The sequence below is a fragment of the Balaenoptera musculus genome, chromosome 21 (assembly GCF_009873245.2).
Source record: "Balaenoptera musculus isolate JJ_BM4_2016_0621 chromosome 21, mBalMus1.pri.v3, whole genome shotgun sequence".
NCBI classification, from domain to species: Eukaryota; Metazoa; Chordata; class Mammalia; order Artiodactyla; family Balaenopteridae; genus Balaenoptera; species Balaenoptera musculus.
In genome coordinates this window covers 21,676,554-21,700,106 of record NC_045805.1, presented here as the reverse complement: position 1 = coordinate 21,700,106, position 23,553 = coordinate 21,676,554, and the positions used below count along the sequence as shown (strand labels likewise).

Genomic DNA, 23,553 nt, shown 5'->3' with positions numbered 1-23,553 from the left:
CGCCTAGAGCCCGTGCTCTGCAACAAGAGAAGCCACCGCAATGAGAAGCCCACGCACCGCAATGAAGAGTAGCCCCACCTCGCCGCAACTAGAGAAAGCCCTCACGCAGCAGCGAAGACCCAACACAGCCAAAAAATTAATTAATTTATTTATTTAAAAAATACTTTAAAAAACACTGAATGATTTAAAAAAATAATAAACTTAGAGACATTCACATTCGTGAATACAGTGTTTTGGTGGCTCACGCTGAGTAGCTCTCACGCCTTCTACAGAAGAGCCAGAATTGTGAGATTGTAGAAGAGGTCCTATAACCTCTTATGAATCTCATGGATCCTTTCCCTCAACTATTCCTTAGGGGTCTTATTATTAGAGCATATCTTTAATTAGATCATATCTTCATAATCAAGCAAATAATGATTTGCTTGGAGGACTTTGGCTTAGTATCTTTTGGAATCTAGAAGTGGTAAATCACAGCCCAGGAGATCTAAGATTAAGTTTTAAGACATGGTAGGATTCCTATTTGAAGCATGCCCACTTAAAACTGCTTTCTAGCAATTACATGCATACGGCACCGTAAGAATCGTAAGTCTACAGTTACAAGTTCCGTCTAATTTGACATTCGCTCTAAATTTTGGTAAGAGAAACAGATGTGCCCAGGGCTTTTGGCTTGTTAAAGATGGTGCGAGCAGTGTAGAATTTGGGGAAGGGGTACATGTCACGTAGAAGTGGAGAGTCTTTAAAAACATCTGTATCATGTCAACTTAAAAAAAAATCTGGTTTCATAAAATGCAGTAAGTTTGGAACTCTTACCACTCATAATATAAGCAAAGTACCAGAATCTTAAATCAACTGGGAGGAAAAGGTTTGGGGACAACAGAATATATATGCTACTTTCTCACACCTTACACCAAAAATTCCAAATGGAGCAAAGATTTAAGTATAAGAAAATGAATTCATTAAAGGACTAGATGATGACTATATAATTTAAAAAAATATTCTCAAAAGCAAAAGGCCTCTCAATGTATGACACAAAAAAAGGGAGAAGTCATAAAATAAAATACAGTTGGTTGTCGTTATCCACAGTAGTTAGGTTCTATAAAGTTTCCATGAACCCTGAATTAGTGAATACTGAGTTATTGCCCTAGGGGAAATACTGGATTAGGTTCCTAGGAGCCTGTGGTCACAATATTTTTGTCAACTGATCAATAACTAACCTTGTTTCATGTGTGTTTCTGTTTACAGCTTTACACACATGCGCTGCCAGTACAGACTTGGGCACTGCAAATAAATTTTAGCAATAGGTGAAGAGGCAGATACAGAGTCTGTGAGTAATGAGGATTAATTGCATTGGTATTTTTGACAACATAAAATTTAAAAGGTTCTACAAGGCAAATTTCTAGACAAATACATAAATGAAGTAAAAAACCAAAAACAAACTAGGTAAAAATATCTGCAATATATCTGATAGAAAAATAGACAATTCTCTTACTCTGTGGAGCCTTCTTCAAAGTCAGTATGAAAAAGACCAACAACCCCCCTGCAAAATGATGAAACCATATGAACAAACAGTTCAAAAATGGGGGGAATACAAATTGCTTAAAATTTTTTTGATAGGTAATCCATTTAAATGGCTTAACAACAAGGTACAAAAAAATGTACAGTGAAAAATATCCTCTCATCCCAGTCTTCCAGCACCAAGTAACCCACATCAGAGGCACCATGCTCTTAGCTTCTTGTATAATCTTCTTGAGGTATTTCACATAAATATAAGCATATTTGTGCATATAAGTGTACGCATGGGTGGATTTCCCTTTTTTAATTACACAAATTAGTATGTTATACAAACTGCTATACACCTAGCTCTTGTTTCTTTTAATATATTGAGATCACTCCACGTTTGTTCTCATAGAGCTGCTAACTATTAAAAGCTGCATAGCTTTCTATGCTAATAACACCATACCAACAGATATGTATGTTGTTTGCTACATTTTGCTACTACAAATTATGGCACAAATAATATTCTTTAAGTACCGCTGTGCAAATCAATAATTATATCTAGTAAATGTTATTTCACCCATCTGTATCTTTTGATTTTTATACTATTTATACTTTTTACCACTCAATAATAAGAATATTTTCATTATACAGTGAAAGACAAGTTTTAAAATAAAATTGAAATTAAGAAGAAATCAATGAAAAGGAAAGAAAGAAGCCCAAAGGAATTAGTAGAAAAAAAAGGAAGTAGAACAATACAACTATCTCCAAAAGGAAATATTTTTTCTTTCTAGGTTTTCCACTTAGCTAAAATCATCAACAGTTTAATTTGACTGGTTATTAGATTAGCAATTTATAATTAATGACTAATAAAACTTTGCATAGGTAATAAACACGCAGAGGTAATCAGGTTCCAGTTGCCCATACAGGAATTATCTAGCCGCTTCGCTATTTTAGTGGTGCGATTTTTTTATTGGCTAAATTTTATGAAGCACATCACCCCACTCCCAGCTGATCTGCTGAGGTGTGTGATAATGGCTCCTGATGGAAACTAACTCTTCAGGGCAGGTATCAGGAATGAAGTGAGCAGGAACTGTAGTTTAAATATAAAGAGCGTTGATGATTCAGAGACAGCAGAGATGCAAAGTACCCTCAGAAAATCCTGTGATCTTTGCAATTAAGGCAATACCTTTTCCTGAAATGGGCTAGTAATTTAAGGCCATTAGAAGATGGTGCATGCCAGGGATAAATTGGGAGATTGGGACTGACATATACACATTACTATATATAAAATAGATAAATAATAAGACCCTGCTATATAGCACAGAGAACGCTACTCAATACTCTGTAATGGCCCATATGGGAAGAGAATCTAAAAAAAAAACAGTGGATATATGTATACGTATAACTAATTGACTTTGCTGTCCAGCAGAAAGTAACACAACATTGTAAATCAACTATACTCCAAAAAGTTTTTAAAAAATAAACTAAAATAAAAAATAAAACTGAACCACATTTGGTTAACCAAACCATTTTATTATAACCTTATCCCTATATATATAAATCCCATATTTCTCTCAATTCAAGAAAGTATTAAACTAATAAATTATGAATAACAATGGACTGTAACATTTAAAAAAAAAAAGGTGATCCATGGAGGGTGTTCTGTGGCTTGAGGGCTTTACTTGGATTAGTTTAGGAAGCAGAATAAAGACTAGAACTAGATTCTTTTCTGAGCAAGGTGACCTTTTTACCTGACATCAGAGACAACTATCCTAATAGTACTGAAATTTTTATTTTTGTATACATAACTAAAACTAATTTTTCAATAATTAAAATTCTTTTTGCCTTTTAACTCTCAATTATTTATTCCCATATTCTGTGGTCAGACTTCATTTGCTAAGTTATTCTCTAATTATCAGTCCTTCTCTGAGTCAATAAAAATTTCGAGCTCCTACTAAGTGGCAGGCACCAGGCCTGCAGAATAAAACATATTGCCTCATCTCTGACTTCAAAAGATGTACATAAAAGGAGAAATAAATAGGCTATATTCTTCCTTTTCCCATAGGAAAAGATAATTCTCTTTCAGATAAGGTCTTAGCAAAAAACTCTTAATTTATAAAATGTAGTTCTTTCTGCAAACTTCAGAGGGAACATTCAGATTAATTTTTTCTAGCAAATACTCGCCCACCATGGGCCAAAACATCTTGTTGAATTGAGGCAATTATCTGTTTTCTTCCTTAGTTGTAGTGAGGTGCAGAATACAAAATAGAGGGGAACGGAAGCATGCAGACACTTGCTGTTGTATCTCTGCAGTACCACAGAAGGTTATCATTTAATGAGATTTTGTAAAGGAGCATGACTGTTGTGTACAGGAGCTGCAGTATCAAAAATGTTCTGATTTACTTCTTGCATGTTTAAGATAATGGGGTGACTAGGCTTGGCAGTATTCTTGATTTCCTCATTAGGATAAAATCTCCCCTCTCTAGCACCTCGGTGTCTGCACTTAGAAAATGGATAATTGCATCATATTCAGGAGTTCCATTACTATCCTTAAAAATGAATGCCATTAGAAATGAATACAGGGGACTTCCCTGGCAGTCCAGTGGTTAGGACTCGGTGCTTTCACTGCCGTGGCCCCGGGTTCAATCCCTGGTCGGGGAACTAAGATCCCACAAGCCTCGCGGCATGGATGCAAATTAAAAAAAAAGAGAGAAACAAATACAGGCTATCAAAGGTATCAGGGGCACTGGAAATATTTCAGGAGATGATGAGATCTGAAAAGACCTCAGTTTCCTCATTGTTACCAGATGCTCTCTGAACACGTCCCTCTAGCTCCAATGTTCTATGAACCTGTTTTTATTAGTATCTTTGAAGTAATTTTCCCTTTCATTTCTCTAAATGTATCCCCTGAGCCAGTTCAAAACAGCAAAAAATTTTACAAGATTATTTTTCTTAAAATATGAGCATCGTCTTTGAAATGCTCGGGATTTCAATTTTAAAATACTTTGCGAATTATATTTTCCCCATGATTGCCCTCAAATATTGGATCCTTTTTTGCAAAAGCATTCTTAGGAACAGTGGCTATGAGATCTAAAATATTTCCAAGACCTCAATCATTTACATTGAAATAATGAAGCTGGAAATCTTATTTTTTATTCACAAGCGCTCCACTGTCTCAGCTGGCATCAATGAATCTTAATTATGCTTTTAGTGTCTCATAATTTTGAATAGCACCTATTAAGGAGGAGTTATCAAAGAGTGTTGCCATGTATTTCAAAAGCAGCAAACTAATCATCTTTGAATAGTGGTAGATATTTTTCAGGCAAAAAAATTTAGAGCTAATGCCAGCAGGTAGGGATATCAACTCTAATGACATCTTTAAATATTTCTGAAAAAAGAAATAGATGATATGTCTGTGCTAGAATAAAATACTAGGTACTAGATCACAGAAGGCTTTGTTTTAACATGAGTATTCCTTTATGTTACTACCTTCTTCACCATAATATCTGTGAGATCTGATTGATCTAAATCTTTAGGCTGTGTAAATCTTGAATTACTTGGGTCTCTGCCACCAGAAAGTGAATGTCAAAAATGGTCTATTTAAGGGACTTCCCTGGTGGTCTGGTGGTTAAGACTCCGAGCTCCCAATGCAGGGTGCCTGGGTTCGATCCCTGGTCAGGGAACTAGATCCTGCATGCCGCAACTAAAGATCCTGCGTGCCACAACTAAGACCTGGTGCAGCCAAATAAACAAATAAATATTTTTTTAAAAAATGGTCTCTTTAAGAAAAAATAGTTCTTTGTCAGAGTTGTATTCAGAGTTAATAGAGATCATTTAAAACCTAGCACTGACAACAGATTGGATAAAAAGATGCTGAAATCCTTTTTTCATTCAAATTCAAATTTTAAATTTTTGAAAGGCCTGTTTTATTGCGTTAGTTATTTTATCTATACCCATTGAAAAGTTGTTGACAGTAGTCTGTTTTACATAGCCAGCAAGTGATGAAGGTTCGGCAAGATAACACAAGAATAAATGCCCAGAACATGTAGACCTAAACATAATGAAATATGTGTGTGAAGGTAACTTTTGTAAAGAGACTGGACCCTGTCACTAGGATACTAGGGAACTATTATTTGCTGCTGGAGGCCAGCTGACATTTCTTGATTGTGCTATCCTGTTAAGAAAGCCCTATGGACATGACCTCATTAAATATTCAATAAATAATATTTCTTTTTCCCATTTTCGTTTCCTCTTATCTCCTATATAAAAACATGTACGTGCTCTCTGAAGGCTTTTCTTTTTGTTTTTGTGCGTACCTTCAATCCATGTTGTGTTCTGTCTTGGTTAGTTAATACAGGCAGACCTCATTTTATTGCACTTCCCAGATACTGTATTGTGTTTTGTACCAACTAAAGGTTTGTGGCAACCCTGCACTGAGCCAGTCTATTGGTGCTGTTTTTCCAACACCATTTGCTCACTTCGTGTCTCTGTGTCACATTTTGGTAATTCTCACAGTATTTCAAACCCTCCACCAGCAAAAACATTATGACTTGCTGAAGGCTCAGATGATGGTTAACATTTTTTAGCAATACACTGTTTTAAAATTAAGGTATGTACATTGTTTTGTAGACATAATGCCGTTGGACACTGAACAGACCACAGTATAGTGTAAACGTAACTTTTAAATGCACTGAGAAGCCAAAAGAGTCATGTGACTCGCTTCATTGTGACATTCGCTTTATTGCAATGGTCTGGAATGGAACCCGCAGCATTTCCGAGGTTTGCCTGTATCAAGTTATTTCTATTCCCTGTGATAAGACAAAGTAACCGACAATGTTCCACTTTCCATTAAGGATAGCGTGTAACGCAGGTTTTTCTCTTGCAGGTTGTGGAACTGGAAAGTATCTTAAAGTGAACAGCCAGGTACATACCCTGGGCTGTGACTACTGTGCGCCATTGGTAGAGATTGCCCGGCGTAGAGGATGTGAAGTCATGGTATGTGACAACCTTAATCTCCCCTTTAGGGATCAGGGCTTCGACGCCATCATCTCCATAGGAGGTAAGGCAGCCCCGTCACACATTCACTCTTCACCATGAGAATAACGTTACCTGGTTGAGGCTGCTCTCACAACTCAACATCCATTCTTTGTAGAAAGATCTATGTAATTCATTTTATCTAATTTTTAAAAATATTGCAACTGAACTATTTAACTAAGTTCAAACGTAGTTATGGTGGTACATACGATCGTTTTAACTAGTTCAACCCTCAAACTGTTGTTTTCTTCTTTTTGATGACTCATTCCAATTTCTTTCACTTACGAGTAAGAAAGTATTGGAGGAATTGTACTCATTGAAAATAGTACTTTGTTCTATTGAAATGAAGCCAGATTCTTTCAACGTGAAGTAGATCTTTAGAAGTCATATTACCGTTTTCAGGCCACAGGTGTGCCCTTTATTAGCAGAATACTGTAGGACTAAGGCACTGAATGTCACTGGAAGGATGTGTCACCAACCTGCCACTCACTGTACAAAAGTCGCCGGGGAAGATGGTCCCACCTGGTCCCAGACTGCATTGTTTTTATAGTGCCACGCTGTTCTCTTACTGCCAGAGATTGTTCATAAATCTAGGGAATACATTCCTCATATTCTCCCAACAAGTGTGCCCATAAAATATACATGCCAAAAATGAAAAGAAACAGCAAAAATCCATGCTTGAAATATACACAGGTAAGGGTCATTTTACTCAATACATATACTCCTGAAACTTAGTGTGTTAGTCATATTTAAGCATGCTGGGGAATCATGTTATTTAAGGAAATCTTGTGGCAAATCCTTTCCCAAAGCGAAAAATCTTTTGCAGGGCAAATTATTTCCTCCAACACACTTTAAAAAAATTAATGTATTTGAATATAACAAGCTTTATCAAAGCAAGGTGAATCTATATAAAACTGACTGCTAGATAAACATATGGAATAAGACTGTTTGCTCCGTCCTGGAATAGATGAGAAATCGGTATTTCCACCATTAGCTGGGGACTGTATCTTTGCATAGTGAGGGGATGCCGGCTTGGATGCCATAACCTTGGAACTAGTTAGGACGGGCAGGAGGTGGCTGCCATGGAAACCTGCCCTTTGACAGCCCTACTTCTTTGCGTTTGAAACTGTTAAGTCTATTTGGTTTTTTTTTTTTTTTAAGTTTTTTTTTTTTAATTTATTTATTTATTTTATTTTATGGCTGTGTTGGGTCTTCGTTTCTGTGCAAGGGCTTTCTCTAGTTGCGGCAAGTGGGGGCCACTCTTCATCGCGGTGCGCGGACCTCTCATTATCGCGGACTCTCTTGTTGCGGAGCACAGGCTCCAGACGCGCAGGCTCAGTAATTGTGGCTCACGGGCCCAGTTACTCCGCGGCACGTGGGATCCTCCCAGACCAGGGCTCGAACCCGTGTCCCCTGCATTGGCAGGTGGACTCTCAACCACTGCGCCACCAGGGAAGCCCAGTCCATTTGGTTTTAAGCATTAAGAGAAGGGATTCTTGTTGAACCAAGCAACACTATACAATGCTCTGAATCTTTAGTAGGAGGAATTTTTGGTTCGGTCATGCCACCTAAAGAACCACAAACTGGAGAGAGGTCAGAAAAGTGTATTTTTTTGCTCTTCTATTGTTTACTTTAGTTGTAGAGTCTATACAGCTGGCTACCTACAAAGAGCCTGTGCTGTTGAACCACTGTTGCAGGCGTGGGGTTACTGACCAACTTTCTTACTTTGGGGAAATGCTCCATGTTGTACATGGTTAAGTCCTTCTTTTCTTTCAGTTTAAGTCTCCTGCCCACAGAGGAAATGGAGCACAGCTGGCTGCCATCTTCCAATGAAAAATGCTTCCTTAGGTGGAAACCCAGCATGTGTTTTTATGAACTGTAACTATAAATTAACGTGGTGCAGTCAATTTCCAATTAGATTTTACATTTAGAACTATATTATGAGAACTTTCAATAAACCGTCTCTCCTATGTCCATATATATTTACTTCCCTATTTAGAATTCTGTATGTTGGCATTTCTTGCTTAACATGAAGAAATATAGTTTTAAATATATAGTTTTCCATGTCACTTAATAATGAGACAGTAAGCATCATACCTAATTATACATTCCTTACGTTTTACTCACAGATTACAAAAAGAACAGTCTTTCTGCTTACTTTTAGAATAGTATGACATGTGTCTGTAGAGCTGATTCACTTTGTTATACAGCAGAAACTAACACACCATTGTAAAGCAATCATACTCCAATAAAGATGTTAAAAAAAAAAAAGAATAGTATGACCAAAATTTTATAAAAATTTGTTCATCTATTGAAATAGTGTCAACCAACTATTCGTGCCAGTGGTTCTCAACTTGCGGTTACACTGCCCCCCACCCTCAGGCGACGCCTGTCAATGTCTGGAGACATTTTTGGTTGTCACAGCTGGGTATGTGTATGTGCTGCTGTCATCTACTTGCTGCCTCCCCAGCTCCCACAAGAAAAAATCATCTAGCTTGTTTACAAACACCAACAATGCTGAGGTTGAAAAATTCTGCTTCATGCTATACCCACGGATTCTGAATGCTTCCAGTTAGATGAGACAAACACCCTTGAAAAATTAAATAACAATACATCATAAAATCCCAAGATATAACAGGACTTTAAAGATGATCTTGTGTAATTTCTGATTCTGGAGTTCAGTCATTGAATTCTACTTGTTCAATTCAACACCCTATCCTACAGGATACATATACTGAGTACTACTTTTGCCTTTAAATCGTGATTATGATTTTTAAACAACAGGGGACATTTTTATCCTTTAAAATTCAACACAGTTTCCTGACATTGATAAAATTCATATAAATATATGTTTAGGTCCCATTTGGGTTACATTTACAATGTTTCTTAATAGAACATGTATGCATAGGCATGTATAATACCTTTTATATGTAATGAAACTTCATTTGTAAATTTTTTCTTTTTCAAAAGCATTTGGCTTAAAAGTTACTTAGTATTATATGTTAAATATAAATATAAAATATAATATGAAAGATTCAGATATTTCCTGGGTGAAATTATGGTATTAAAATGGATTATCGCATAACAAATATTTCAGGAATGAAAAATATAAAGATGTTCTTCCTTAAAAACAAAACTTCTGGGGGCTTCCCTGGTGGTCCAGTGGCTAAGACTCCGTGCTCCCACTGCAGGGGCCCCGGGTTTGATCCCTGGTCAGGGAACTAGATCCCACATGCCGCAACTAAAGATCCTGCATGCTGCAACTAAGACCCGGCACAGCCAAATACATAAATAAATATTTTAAAAAAAACAACTTCTGAAGCCAAGAATCCTGAAATGTTGAAGACCTATAAATCTGATAAAAAGAAATTACTGTATTAAAATAGTCCTGGTTTAATGGCGTTTTTTGTTTAATGGCCAAAACACAAGAATACAGTCGATTCTCATTATTCACCGTGGTTATGTTCTGTAATGTCCCATGAACACTGAATTAACAGATACTGAACCATTGCTCCCAGGGGAAATACAGGATTAGGTTCTTGTGAGCCTCTGGTCACAATACTTTTGTCAACTAATCAGCACGTCATCTTGTTTTATGTGCGTTTCTGTTTAAAGATGACTTATTTAATTTTGAACTCATGCCAGCAGCACTATAACACCCAAAAGGAGCTCAGCTAACTCACATATTTTCTCTGTAAGACACATCGCAGCCTTACGGCTTACGAACCCTAGACAGCACTTCCACCCGGTGCTGGGGCAGGGCTGTGAGGGATCGTCAACAGAGAGACCACCAACAAAACATCAAAATGCGAAAACACATGGCACGAAACAGACTGTGAAAAGGACACTTGTTGACAGCACCAGAGCTGAGACAGGAAGGCAGAGCATCTCCTCGCTGGACCCCAGCTGGGAACGTGTGCCTTGGGAGGCTCAACTTTTTGGCTGTTCTACGCATGTCAAGGAATGACCACGAAAACGCTGAGCGTACTGAGTTCTGAAGTCACAAGACAATTTTAGCAAGTAGGCAAATTTGCAGATACAGAATCCACAGATGACGAGGATCACCTGCATTTAGAAAACACACCCATGGAAGTTCCAGAGTGAATGAGGTGCAAGTTATGGGGGACATTAACGGCCAGGAGTAGTCACAGATGTGAATGTTAGTACTGTCCTAAGTCTTACTCAGTCCTGACTTCTCTGCCCCCTTTTAGCTCATTGACCATGACACTACTTCGAGAAGTGTAAGCTTTCAAACTGACCATTATAAAGGGCCCTTTCTTTGGGGATGGGGATTGGGGAGAACAGCCTGACACCTAGTGAAGTAAAGTAATTGGTCAAAGATCACAAGGCTGGTCACTGGTAGATCTAGGACAAAATACACTGGTGTCCTGTTCTTTAAATGCATTTGAACCTAATACCTCTTGCACTGCTGCATGGTACAGTAAGAGAAACCAGGGTTCGTGCACTACTGATAGGAAAGCAAACCTGATTGAGAACAATACAAAGTGTGCCTCTTGTATAATCTTCCTTTGACAGCTTTAGCCATATAATCATCTCATTTTAGGCATTTACTATCTCTCTGTGGCAGGTAAACTAAAGAGATTTATTTGCCTGAAACCATTACTAACCTCTGGATTATGCTGAGGTTACAGGAGCTGTTTCATCTTCTCTGTTCCCTCACTACTCATATCTGAACAGTAGTGTCCAGACTTTCCTGAGAGCTAATTTCCTACCTAAGTGATAGGCATATGTGTGGAAAAATAATTTGATGTTTTCTCTTGACACAGTGTGATTAAACTCTAGAAGCTAACAGACTAGTGCTTTCTATATACTGTTTGATAAAAATATGCCTAATAACCCACCTAAGACTAGATACAGGCAGTCCTGCTTGACTCGCACTTTAACTTTGCAAAGACCGCAAGTAAAATGATGACCTATAAGCTGCTTTTTCTTAAGTATACACAACAATTCCATATTATATTAACATTATTAAAAACTATAAGCAATCATTACTACATGTCAAAATTGCATCATACTAAGTGAAGTCAGTCAAAGTCAAATATGTGATATCACTTATGTGTAGAATTTTTTTAAAAAATGATACAAATGAACTTATTTACAAAACAGAAACAGACTCACAGATTTAGAGAACGAACTTCTGGTTACCGGGGTGGGGAAGGGTGGGGAGAAGGAATAGTTAGGGAGTTTGGGATCGACATGTACACACTGCTATGTTTTAAGATAGATGACCAGCAAGGACTTATTGTATAGCACAGGGAACTCTGCTCAATATTCTGTAATAAATAACCTAAATGGGAAAATAATTTGAAAAAGAATAGATACATGTATATGTATAATCACTTTGCTGTACACCTGAAACGAACACAATATTGTTGATCAACTATACTCCAATATAAAATTTAAAAAAAGAAAGCATACCTCTTTCTTTATCATTCTTCAACCCAGAAAACAGTTGTGATATAATTCTAATAAAAATCTTTATTTAGGAAAAAAAATGCATCATTTTTATATGGAAAATACTAGCCTATAAATGTGTAGGTTTACGTGTGTATATACACACTGAGATCTAGTTTCTTCTTTTTCAGTCATACATCATTTTTCTACAAAACAAAGAAGAATCAGAGCAATAAAGGAAATGGCCAGGGTCTTAGTTCCTGGAGGCCAGCTGATGATTTATGTTTGGGCCATGGAACAAAAGAACCGGCACTTTGAGAAGCAAGACGTGCTTGTTCCATGGAACAAAGCCTTGTGCTCCCAGCCCCTCTCGGAATCCAGCCAGCCTGGGAGAAAGAAGCAGTGTGGGCATCCAGAAAGAAGCCATCCCTACCACCCTCCCTGCTCTGCGTGCCGCTGTCCCGTTTGTTTCCAGGGGCGCTGGGATTCGAGGCGGTCCCATAGCGTGGATTGTGACTCTGCTCTGGCTGGCACCTGCTGTGCAAACATTTCCAAGGAAGGCGAGGAAGAAAATGGATTCTATAACACGCTGGGGAAGTCTTTTCGTTCCTGGTTTTCCTCTAGATCTTTGGATGAATCAACTCTGAGGAAGCAAATTGAAAAAATGAGACCCTTGAAAAACACAGAAAGTTGGGCCAATAGCACGATATCCACCCAGCCTTCAAGACACTCAAGTTTCGACTTAGATCATCCAGAGCCATTTTCAACAGGAGAGCAAAATTTAGATGAGGAAGTGTTTGTGGAGACTTCTCAAAAACACCTGGAATGGCTGAGAGCGCCCGCCACACACAAACACCTAAATGGAGACCATCCAAGAGGCGTGAGGAGAAATGGAGATGGGAATTTTCTGGGTAGCACCAATACCAAGGAGAATTGTATGGATACAGGTAACTTAGAAGAGGGTACCCCTTCTGCTAGTAAAATATGGAGGAGGATTTCTGCAGCTGATTCCAAAGATTCTAACCCAGGTGACACCATTTCTGTCGAAGAACAACAGTCCAACATTTTGGATCCTGGTGCCTTTATGCGCTATTACCACGTGTTTCGAGAAGGCGAGCTCTATGGCCTGCTGAAGGAGAGTGTGTCGGAGCTCCATATTCTGAGCTCTGGGAATGATCATGGCAACTGGTGTATCATTGCAGAGAAGAAGGAAAGTTGTGATTGACCGGATCATTTCAGACATCTCCTCCAAAAGATGAACCCCATTCTTCTCACTGGGTTTGTGATATGGTTCCCTGAAGGGCCATCCAATTTCGTCATTTGGTCTGTATTTAATCCATTTATATTTTGGTCTATAGAGACTATGAATTCATCATCTTTTTAGTCTATAGACAAGCACAGTGCTTGGCATCTGAAGCATCTGACAAAAAGTATTTGTGGTTAAATGTTAATATAAGAGATCTGAAGAAGCAATATAACATGAACTTCAATACAGCTGAATTACTATAACAATACATGTATACTGTTTTTCAGTATTATATAGTGATTTCAAAAGATTCTGCTTTTAAGTATACCTTTTAAAAACATCATTTGTATATAGGAAGGGGTAATTCCTACTTCTCTGGTTATAATTTAGATCCGTGTGCAAGATAATAGGTAAACTCGTACCACTGCACAAATGTAAATTGAACCATGTGATAAATTATTTCATTGCCAAGGCCTTGCTTCTATTTAAAGTCTTCAGAAAGGTGAGAGACGGTGGAGAGAGACAAGAAGAGTTCTGAGAACTTTTCTAGATGATAAGCGAACTTGCTTCAAGATAAGTAAATAATAAGGTTTTTGATGTTGCTCAGAAGGCTTTAAAGGCACTGTCAGCATGTAGAGAGTGGAGTATGTGGGCACCGGGAAGTTGTTGCAAGTCACCCAGGTGGTATTCTTCCAACCTTATTAGAAGCAGGAATATCCAGTTACGGCAAGACTAAGATTGACTAATGAGTTTTCATCTGGAATGATGCTTTACTTATGCATTGAAGGGATACTTAGGAAATGAGAATCTGGTTGAAACAGTGCTTTTTATTGGTTCTCAAAACAAACAGATCATTAAGGTACAAGATATTTGGACTTGGTGGAGGACTGATTGTTGGATCTTTAAAAATAATATCTGGGCATTTATCTTATTGAAAGGGACTACATTTTAATAGTTATATTAGGGATTTAGGTAGAATCAAGTCCTATTAATTAAAGGTTCAATTTCTGCCACTTTATAGACAAACGAATAGCTGGGCACCGTCTGGTCACCACATCTGTTTACATTTAACCATGGGTCTGTTTAAATCCATGTCGTGGATCCTGAGACACACATATAATTAGGAGAAGCAAAAGTAAGTTGACCCAAGAATACAGTTTCAGGCCGTTCCTTAATGAGGAGAGAATCAACACTTGACAAAAGGCTTTTTACTGTATGGACCACTGTAAACCCAGAGGAAACCCAATTCTTGTTTTGTTTTCCACTGAAATTACTAAAATAGTATAAGATTTCATTTGTGTTGGGCTTATTTTTCCCTTCGGTAATTGTGCTCTAACTTAAAATAATGATGCTACTGTCAAAGAAATTTAAAGGATTTAAAAAAAATTTTATTTTATTTATTTATTTTCAGCTGCATTGGATCTTCGTTGCTGCACATGGGCTTTCTCTAGTTGCGGTGAGCAGGGGCTACTCTTCATTGTGGTGCGCGGGCTTCTCATTGCGGTGGCTTCTCTTGTTGCGGAGCACGGGCTGTAGGCTCGTGGGCTTCAGTAGTTGTAGCACACAGGCTCAGTAGTTGTGGCTCGCAGGCTCTAGAGTGCAGGCTCAGTAGTTGTGGCGCACGGGCTTAGTTGCTCCGCGGCATGTGGGATCTTCCCGGACCAGGGCTCGAACCCATGTCCCCTACATTGGCAGGCAGATTCTTAACCACTGCGCCACCAGGGAAGTCCTAAAGGATTATTTTTAATGTGCATCTGCAAAGTACTGGTGTTTATTACTCTCTCTTGGCTTCGAAATAAGATTGCATTATCACCTTTTCGTTTGATGAGGTTGTCGGGTGGAAATGAGATCTATGATTTATATTGTTCGGCACACAGTTTGCATTAGAGGGACGATGAAAAGAGACATAAAAGTGGAATATAAATTAAAATTTAATTTAATGTCTTCCATTTCTTAAATGAGGACATTAAGTCATGAGTGTTAGTGGGTTTTTTTGGTGGAAAGAAATGTTCTCAGAGTCAGACATTCTTACAATTAAGGCTTGATGACCTTTTTATTATAAGTAGATTTTTCCTCTCCTTGAAGCTTGTTGTCACATGTATCTTTAATCCCAGCCTTGTGCTAGAAATCTGTTTCAAGTCAGGGCTTTCTGGTGGTAGCCCACCACTTACATGGAACTCAAGTTTATTAGACGGCACCAGAAAAGCTTTGAGCAAACCTATATGAGCAATTTCCTACACACACACACACACACACACACACACACACACACACACACACACACACACACACACCCCACTTTGTATAAAATGACTCTCTAGAATAGTTCTTGAGAGAGGAATATTTTCACATAATTTTGACAGGGCTGTAAATTAAAAAAACACTAATAATAGCAATCTTTCGCCCTTCATCTGCCGAGCACAAGAATTCTATTCATCCAGACATTATTTCGTATGCAAATATTTGACTTTGTGGTTGATAATATCTCTTTGGTATTCATGTGCAAAGCACTCTTAAATCTAACTTCTGCCTTTGGAGATATATACATACATATATATGTATAAATCTCCATGGATATATATGGATATGGTATATCCATATACTTCATATGTACATGATATATATGCCCTTGAAGACCCAACCTAATGTAAATATCTTGATCATTTAAAATAAATTTTGTTCATATTAGGACTGTCCTTAAAAGGAAATACAAATAAGTGAGTTTAAACATACACAGGTTATTTGTGAGTATTCAGTCGGCCTTAACTTGCTCTATTATAGATTTTGCTAATCTATCTGAAGTACATACTTTGAAAACTTAGACTCCGTTATTAATACTGGATCAAAGAGTGTCTTTCCTGTTCATTCCCCTTTACCTGTTGGCATCACTGCAGAGTCCCACTATCTGAAGTGGAGGGGAGCATGTGCGGGGGATTCTTGGAAGGGCCTTAAAAACCTCTGCTGGCTTATTGATGCTTCACTGGCCTACTTGAGGAATTCCACAAACAGCTAAACGATTTGGGGGAAAGTGCGTTAACATGGACAAAGGATGCAACCAGGCGAGTGGCCCATTCAAACTATTATTTTTTAAATTGTCACCAAAGTGATTAAATGACACCAGCAAGTCACGGTAACTAACAAACCATCTAACACATGTCTTGGATTATCAATTTCGTTTGTTCTTCCCTTCCCACCACACATCCCTATATACAAGATGGTGTGTGATTTCTGTTTTTAGTTTGCCTTTCTGTGTCCTTCCAAATTCTAGATGTCAGTACTTCCTCTGGGTTTTAAATGACCATCAATTGAATGGGCAAAAATTGGCAGTAATCCAGAGAGAAAATAATCCAAATTTAAATCAGCTAGGAATGTTAATGTACTTGTATATTAATGGCCATCAAAAGAATAAGCACTGGTGGATTTTTTAAAAATAAAAGTAAATGGGTTCGGATGAGGATAGAGGGTCTAACCCAATAGTTGTTGATCTCGGTAGGCGAGGATATTCCTTAAAAATGAGTTGTGAGCACTCAGTTTGGGAGGGAGGGGGAAATGGGGTATAACCACTGGCCAGGCAGGTGCAGTCTGGGAAGAACAAATTAGGGCAAGCCTGAGCATGTCTCTCCTATTGTGTAGGAAATATGAAATAATAACAGCAGCTAACTTCTTAAATATCTAACATGTATTATTTTATCTGTAATCCTCACCATTGCTAAGTATACTTATTGCTCCCACTTTGCAGATTAGGAAAACTGGGTCAGAAAGAAATCAATTAAATTGCCCAATGCCACATTCATCTAGTAAAGGGCAGGGCTGAGTTTCAAACCAGGCAGTCTGCCTCCCAGCCTGTGTTCTTACCCACAACACTGTATACCCCCAGTCATGGTGCAAGGCAGATTATGAGAACATTTCAAGGGGAAGTGTGATTATCCCCTTTCCAAATAAGCTTTAGTAAGGTTAAGCAAAGATTTCACAGTTAGACAGTAATTGGACAGGAATCCCTTATATATTTTTCCCTATCTTTTATATTAACTTTTTTCATTTGTAATTCTCTTTCCATTTGATTTTAATTAAAAAAAAAGTCACAAAATGCTCTGTGATCACTTTTATCCAACTCTTCGATCCTCTAAAAATTGGTATTATTGTTTTCCCATTTTATAGGTGAGAAAATAGAGGGCTATTCAGATATTTCATTCCTTCCATTTGTTCGCTGAACCCTGTTGTGTGCCAAATACATAGGATACTAAGGCAAAGAATATCAGGTGTATCGAGGATACACAGAATATTAGAATTAACTGAGCAGAAAGTGCCAAACTGGAGCAGTTTTCATATTCCTTGTGCACCTACTACCGCATTCTATCGGTTTGCTTGAGAAAAGCAATTTACAAAAACACCTCTTAGAGAATCTCAATGCATATGAGCATATTTAAGGCCTCCCCTAAAGTAAATTGGGATTTGATTTAACTGAGCTTGCCCTCAACATGGTAACATCCTCTAGCACAAGCATTCTGTGGAATACATTTCAGAAAATAACGCACCCAACAGAGTAAAATGCAGACTCTTTAGGATGGCCTGCACATCCCCCCCTTCATAAATTCTCCCAAGTATTTTTCAGCCTCATCTCTTGCAATTGCAAACATTTTTTTCTGTTTTGCAATCTGCTGTTTTAAACAACACTTTCATTAGGATTTACATAATGACAAGTAATTATCACATCCCCTGGATATAAACTTGAATTTTAAATGCCAATTGTAATCCTTCTCCAAAGAAAAATGCATGAAACAGACTTCATTCTGTCAATTCAAAGGGCATCTGAGATAAGTGTCATCACACACCCATCCAACAGATGGAAAAACCATGGAAGTGGAAGGGAATTACAGAAGCATCAGCAGACCTCAAACCAGAACACTCAACTCCCCTCATCCCAATCTTAACTCAAATGTATGATTATTGGTTTGATATTACAGACTCCATATCTGCAACCTCGAATATCTACAAAACTGGAGTGGGAATATTTTAAAAGAACTCTTACCAACCAAGGATTGAAATGATAATGCAAATAGAAAGCATTTGGCATGGTATGGGGAATGCAAACACGGAAGCCTAAGAGAGCTAATCAAAGAGCTCACTGTGAACTGCCCTATTTTTTATTCACTATGGTCCTCCAGTATGTGATGCATTCGTAGGAACATGAATCATTTCAGTTATAACCCACATTCTGTTCCCCTCTAGAAGCAGGTCTTTCCCAATTGATTATGCCTTGTCATCACTCTACCTGGGTGGGAGCAGAGCTATAATGTAATCTATACGGCCAATTCGATGGGCCGCTTGTGAGAGTTGATTGTCAAACTGGATCTCTCATGGGGCAAATCAATATATATTTTGTCTCTCCTTCAACGAGAACTGGCAAAAATATAATTTACGCAACCCAACTGATTATTCATTAATCTACATGTAAAAATATATTTTCTCCACACAAAACATTTATTCTTCTCTGGACATTACCTCCATAAAGAAAAGACAGAGGGTCACTGTCATTAACATGTAGCCAGTGTAACTGAATGTTGAATTCCATGAAAAATTTACATTTATATTTATGCTCGCCCAGAAGGGAATTTGGCTGAATGACAGGCATTTCTCTAATGAGCTAATCATACCACTTCCATTAGATTTTCTATTAATGTATGTAGATGGACACCATTAGTAAAGGTTTGCTTTTCTATTCTACTTATTTACACAGAACCCTGGCAATACTTAAGGCTCACTAATGTGGACCCCAGTGGAATTTCTCAGATACTTTGAATATGTATGTAAAAACTGTCCCATTTTCTTTAGATGTTCTCTTAAATATGTATTATGTAAATATACATGTATGTATATTCCTAGACATCTAGTGTTTGCTGTCACTAGTGACCTTCTTATGCACTTGTAAAAACGTTAAATTAGCAATTACAGTGGAAATGTATTTCATTGAATAGATTTTGTTTTGGGGAAATATGAAGAGAATTGTCATATATTATTGTGCCTCCTCTGGTGTTGACGTGTATTTGTATCAAAAGTGCAAAAATCCTTTTCTTCTACAATATAGTTACTTCAGCTTTTCCCAGATGAAGCTAGCAATAGTTCTAAAAGGACAAGTTGATGTAAAATATCGTGACGGTTGTACTAACTTGGAGGTATTTTATTTGCATTAACCAATAATGTTTAGGATCTTTTGTAATAAGTATTATTAAAAATAGTGTAATTTGTACGCTTTTGAAATGTATAAGATAGTTTAAGTTATGTCTAAGTGTACTTTTAAAAATGTTTCTAGATGAACAAAATTCTGCCTTTCATCTTCACTCTTGAGTGTGACAAGACAGGTATTACCCTCTTTCCATTCACACAGGCACCTCTCCTTAGACTCAACAGAACTGGGCGAATTTGTATTTGGATTCTGTTAGCTTTGTCTAAAAGAAACGAAGCTAGCCATATAATAACAGAGTGTCATTAAGGAGTTAATAAAGGTATATTATTGACTAAAGCAAAAAGACATCTTTTAAGATGAATAAAGATGTATTAGACTATCTGAAAGTGGGCGTGTGTGAAAATACAGTACTAATGGGGAAAGAGCATCATTTTTTATGTTATTGGAATGCAAGCACTTTTATTCTTTTTCCTGACCTGCTCCATCTGCAGGCCGTCAGCTCATTATCAGAGTTGGGGGTGTGACGTAAAAGGGGATTGAGGCCGGCCGGCACTGCTGTGGCTCCCACGCAGCTCAGCGGGGGCGCGTTTGAGCAGCAGATGGTGCCCTGGCATGTGCTGCCCTGACCACCTCCCATCCCTTCAGCATCTCCCCGAGCAATGGAAGAAGCTACGGCATCTCCCCAAGCATCCGTGTGCTGATGAAAACTGATGATGTGGGCTTGCTCCTTGGAGTTCACCGATCAAGGGTTAAAATGAAAACCACCTGTGACCAATTATCTAGCCATCAGTTACTAGCCCGAACGTGGCTGCTTGGGAGACAAAAATGAAAGGTACCGACGACAAATGAAATATACTCTGTGCCCATCTTTTGGCAAGAATCAACGAAGCCTCCATTCATGCACTAGGCACTCGTTGGCAGAAATCTCTCAATTTAAAAACATCACTAGTTCTTGTCTTTAGAATCACTCCTTCCATCTTTGTGCTCATCTTGCATTTTTGAAACATCTAAGTGTAAATTCAGCTTTAAAAGCTCTATGCGTAACGGGTTTGTTAGCAGTTTTTAGAGTTTTCTCGATGGTTGGAATCAGAAGGAAATCACCAGCTTCAGTGCCTGCTTTTTACTGTATGCGTCACTCCCCGCCCAGTCCTCAGGGGCACGGCACAGAAGACAGTCCCCACGACGACGGTGTCCCTGTAAGCAGTCTCAGGGGGTGGGAAACTGCCAGATGCTCGAGCTGCCAGGGACCCAAGCTGTCACTGACTCCAAGAAGGAGGGACTTGCCCCAGCCAAGAACCAGACCTGCCCTTCCCACCACACCACACTGTACTCCTTCAGGGGGTTTCGGCCCTTTGCATCCATCCAGGTCTTTGTCATACTGCAGCCCCCAGCTCAGGTCCCATCTTCAGGGAAATCACCCCGATCCCACTGCTTCACATTGATTTCATCTTCACCATCCTACAGCCCTGTGCATTTAGGATAACTGACAGCACTACTTTTCCATATTCACCTTTAGCAATGAAAAAGCCTTCCTACACGATCCATGATTTTGTCCCTTATGTCTCTCCAAATAAAAAAATGAAAAAACGGCAAGTTGACTAACACCTTTCCAGCTCCAGTCACTTTTCTATCTAGTGTCTTTCTTCTCCATGTCACCCCCAACGCTGACCTCCAGAAACCAACCCTCATTTGCCATTTTAAATGGCCCGCCTAAATGGACATAACGGAGCTCTCCCATCCACCGGCGACTCCAAGCCTGGCTTCTGAACACGAGGAAGGAAGAGTCCAGCTCTGGCTGCTGGAATTCCACTCCTGGGATCAGCTGCCTATGGAGGGCTGTGTCTCAACTTCACTGATTCCCTGCATTTTGAGTCTCCTCCCAAGATAACTTCTCCTCATAGATCCCGTACTTCTAAGTCCTCTCTCTCATCTTTAAGACTCCCAGGTGGGAAGAGTTAAGTGCTCACTTATTTGTGAGATTTTTATTTGAGGACTGATGACAACTGATGCTGTGGGCTTGGTCCTTGGAGTTCACTGATCAAGGGTTAAAACCACCAGTGACCAATATTTAACCGTCAGTTACTAGTTTTTTCTTTCTCTTGAAGAGAAAGAGGCCACAGTATTTGGCTAAGTATACAATGAAGGGCATGAGAGTTGGAGATACAAAGGGAAATCCCTTCCTTCCCACAAGTCACTCCTGAAAAATCAGGGCAGCCAGACCTTCGTGTTCAGAGCTCCCTTGCTCCAGAGGAGAACAGGACCATGAACTTAACCCGATCCATGCCTTTGAGAGGCTGGGACCCCCAAAGGGTTGATCAATGGAGATGCCGCATTAAGAGGAAGGCTGGAGCAGCCCCACCAGCAGGGAGCCAGTTGGGGCCCCCAATACTGCCCCAAGGGTGGAAGGAACCTGCCCGGGGGTAGCCCCACATGTACCATGGGCCTGAGCACTGGCCCCATGTTTGGGAACCTTGGCAAAAATTCCTGTGCCCAGGCTTCGGGCTTGGCGTAAAGTGGGCGGAGCTGCGACTTTCAAGTGGCACAGTGGGGCCATTTGCACAGGCCTTGCTCTCGCGCTGCAATGAGAGGCCACCGTCCCTGTGCCGCGGGCAAGGCGGGGGGCTGCTTGTGTGCCTCGTCAGAGGCACCTGAAGGTTTCTCATCAAAAGAAATGCAGCTGGATCCCCAAAGTTCCATGAAACGGGTTGAACTCCGTGTGAAGTTGCTCGTTAGGGTGTCCTCATCCAGTCCCACACCGCTCTGTTTTATTAATGGGGGACCTCAGTGTGTGAGCTGAAGTGACCTGCACACCCCATGCAGGAAGCGCCCCCTTGCTCTGGGGGGAGGCACAGCACAGCCATCCTGAAGAAAGTCACCCATTCCACCTGGTGAGGCCTCAGCCCTCAGAAGCGGGTGTCTACGGAGAAGCGGCCTGGTTTTCACTACCGTGATGCGTCGCTACAGGCAGACCTCGTTTTGCTGCGCTTCACAGATACTGCATTTTTCACAGATTGAAGGTCTGTGGCAACCCTGCGTTGAGCAAGTCTATCCGAGCCATTTTTGCTCACTTTGTATCTGTGTCACATTTTGATAATTCTCGCAGTATTTCAAACTTTTTCATTATTACTGTGTTTGCTGTGATGATCTGTGATCAGTGATCTCTGATGTTACTACTGCAAAAAGATTATGATTCACTGAAGGCTCAGAGGGTGGTTAGCATTTTTTAGAAATAAAGTATTTTTAAATTAAATTATGTACAATTTTTTAGACATAATACTATTGCACACTTAATAGACTACAATATCCTGTAAACGTAACTTTTATATGCACTGGGAAACCAAAAAATCTGTGTGACTTGTTTTATTGTGATATTCACTTTATTACCATGGTCTGGAACGGAACCCACAGTATCTCCGAGGTCTGCCTGTAACTGATTCAAAGCGAGCGGAGTAACCACCCCAAGAAGGGTACTGAAAACATAGCAACAGAAAGTGCTATTTTCTCCATCATTTTAAAGATGGTGCTTTTAAAACTCTACATTTCTTTATATTTTGTGTTGGACAATTTTTAAACAATTCCTTTCGGCAAGGAGCTATCTAGGGACTGTTGGAGATCTTATGGGGATAAGAGACAGTCCCTGGTCCTGGAGAACTGAAAACTAGCAGGAGAGATAAGATGTGCACAGTTCTCTCTTTCTAGAATATTCTTCCACCCCCCACTTGGCCTGACTTAACTGCACATCCACCTCAACTTAAATGGGCCTTTCTGAGGTCGGCCCATGCTAACCCAGACCAGATACTAAGTCATGTTCCTCCTCTACGTTCCCAGAGCCGTGTGTAGCCTTCCTCTTGAAACTGGTCACACACATTACTTCCTTAGCATGTCCTTTCTCTAGCAGAGTATCTGTGCGGCGAGGGCGGGGACTCTGTCTCCCCTTCCACTGCAGAAACTTGCAGGCCTGGCAGAGTGCTGGCCCCGACAGGAGTGCCCAGGAAGACGGTTCATTGTTGCCAGGCTCAGGGCAGGAGGGGCTCCCAGAGGAAGATGCAGAGAACCACGGGGCCCCGGGGTAGAGGAGGCCTGTCTAAGGGAGGTGACACAAGGCTGGACCTTAGAGGGTGGCACATCGACAGGTGAGGAGGGTAGGGATTTGGACAATGGCGAAGAGGGTGAAAAC

At 39.5% G+C, this 23,553-nt stretch overlaps 1 protein-coding gene and 1 long non-coding RNA gene across 4 annotated transcripts in view; one reads left to right on the top strand and one right to left on the bottom strand.

The window, feature by feature from the left end:
- TRMT9B (tRNA methyltransferase 9B (putative)) overlaps nt 1-20,904 on the top strand; it is a 63,873-nt gene extending 42,969 nt beyond the window's left edge. For 2 of the 3 annotated variants that reach the window (XM_036838936.1, XM_036838935.1), the window contains 3 exons: nt 6,383-6,556; nt 12,138-14,648; nt 16,087-20,904. In XM_036838936.1, coding sequence (XP_036694831.1) covers nt 6,383-6,556; nt 12,138-13,171 — 1,208 coding nt within the window. In that variant the 3' untranslated portion in view covers nt 13,172-14,648; nt 16,087-20,904. Of the gene's footprint in view, nt 1-6,380; nt 6,557-12,137; nt 14,649-16,086 lie in introns of those variants that run through there. The other variant, XM_036838937.1, reaches the window with a different exon arrangement.
- LOC118887991 overlaps nt 1-23,553 on the bottom strand; it is a 206,298-nt gene that overhangs the window by 155,960 nt on the left and 26,785 nt on the right. The window lies entirely within an intron of this gene.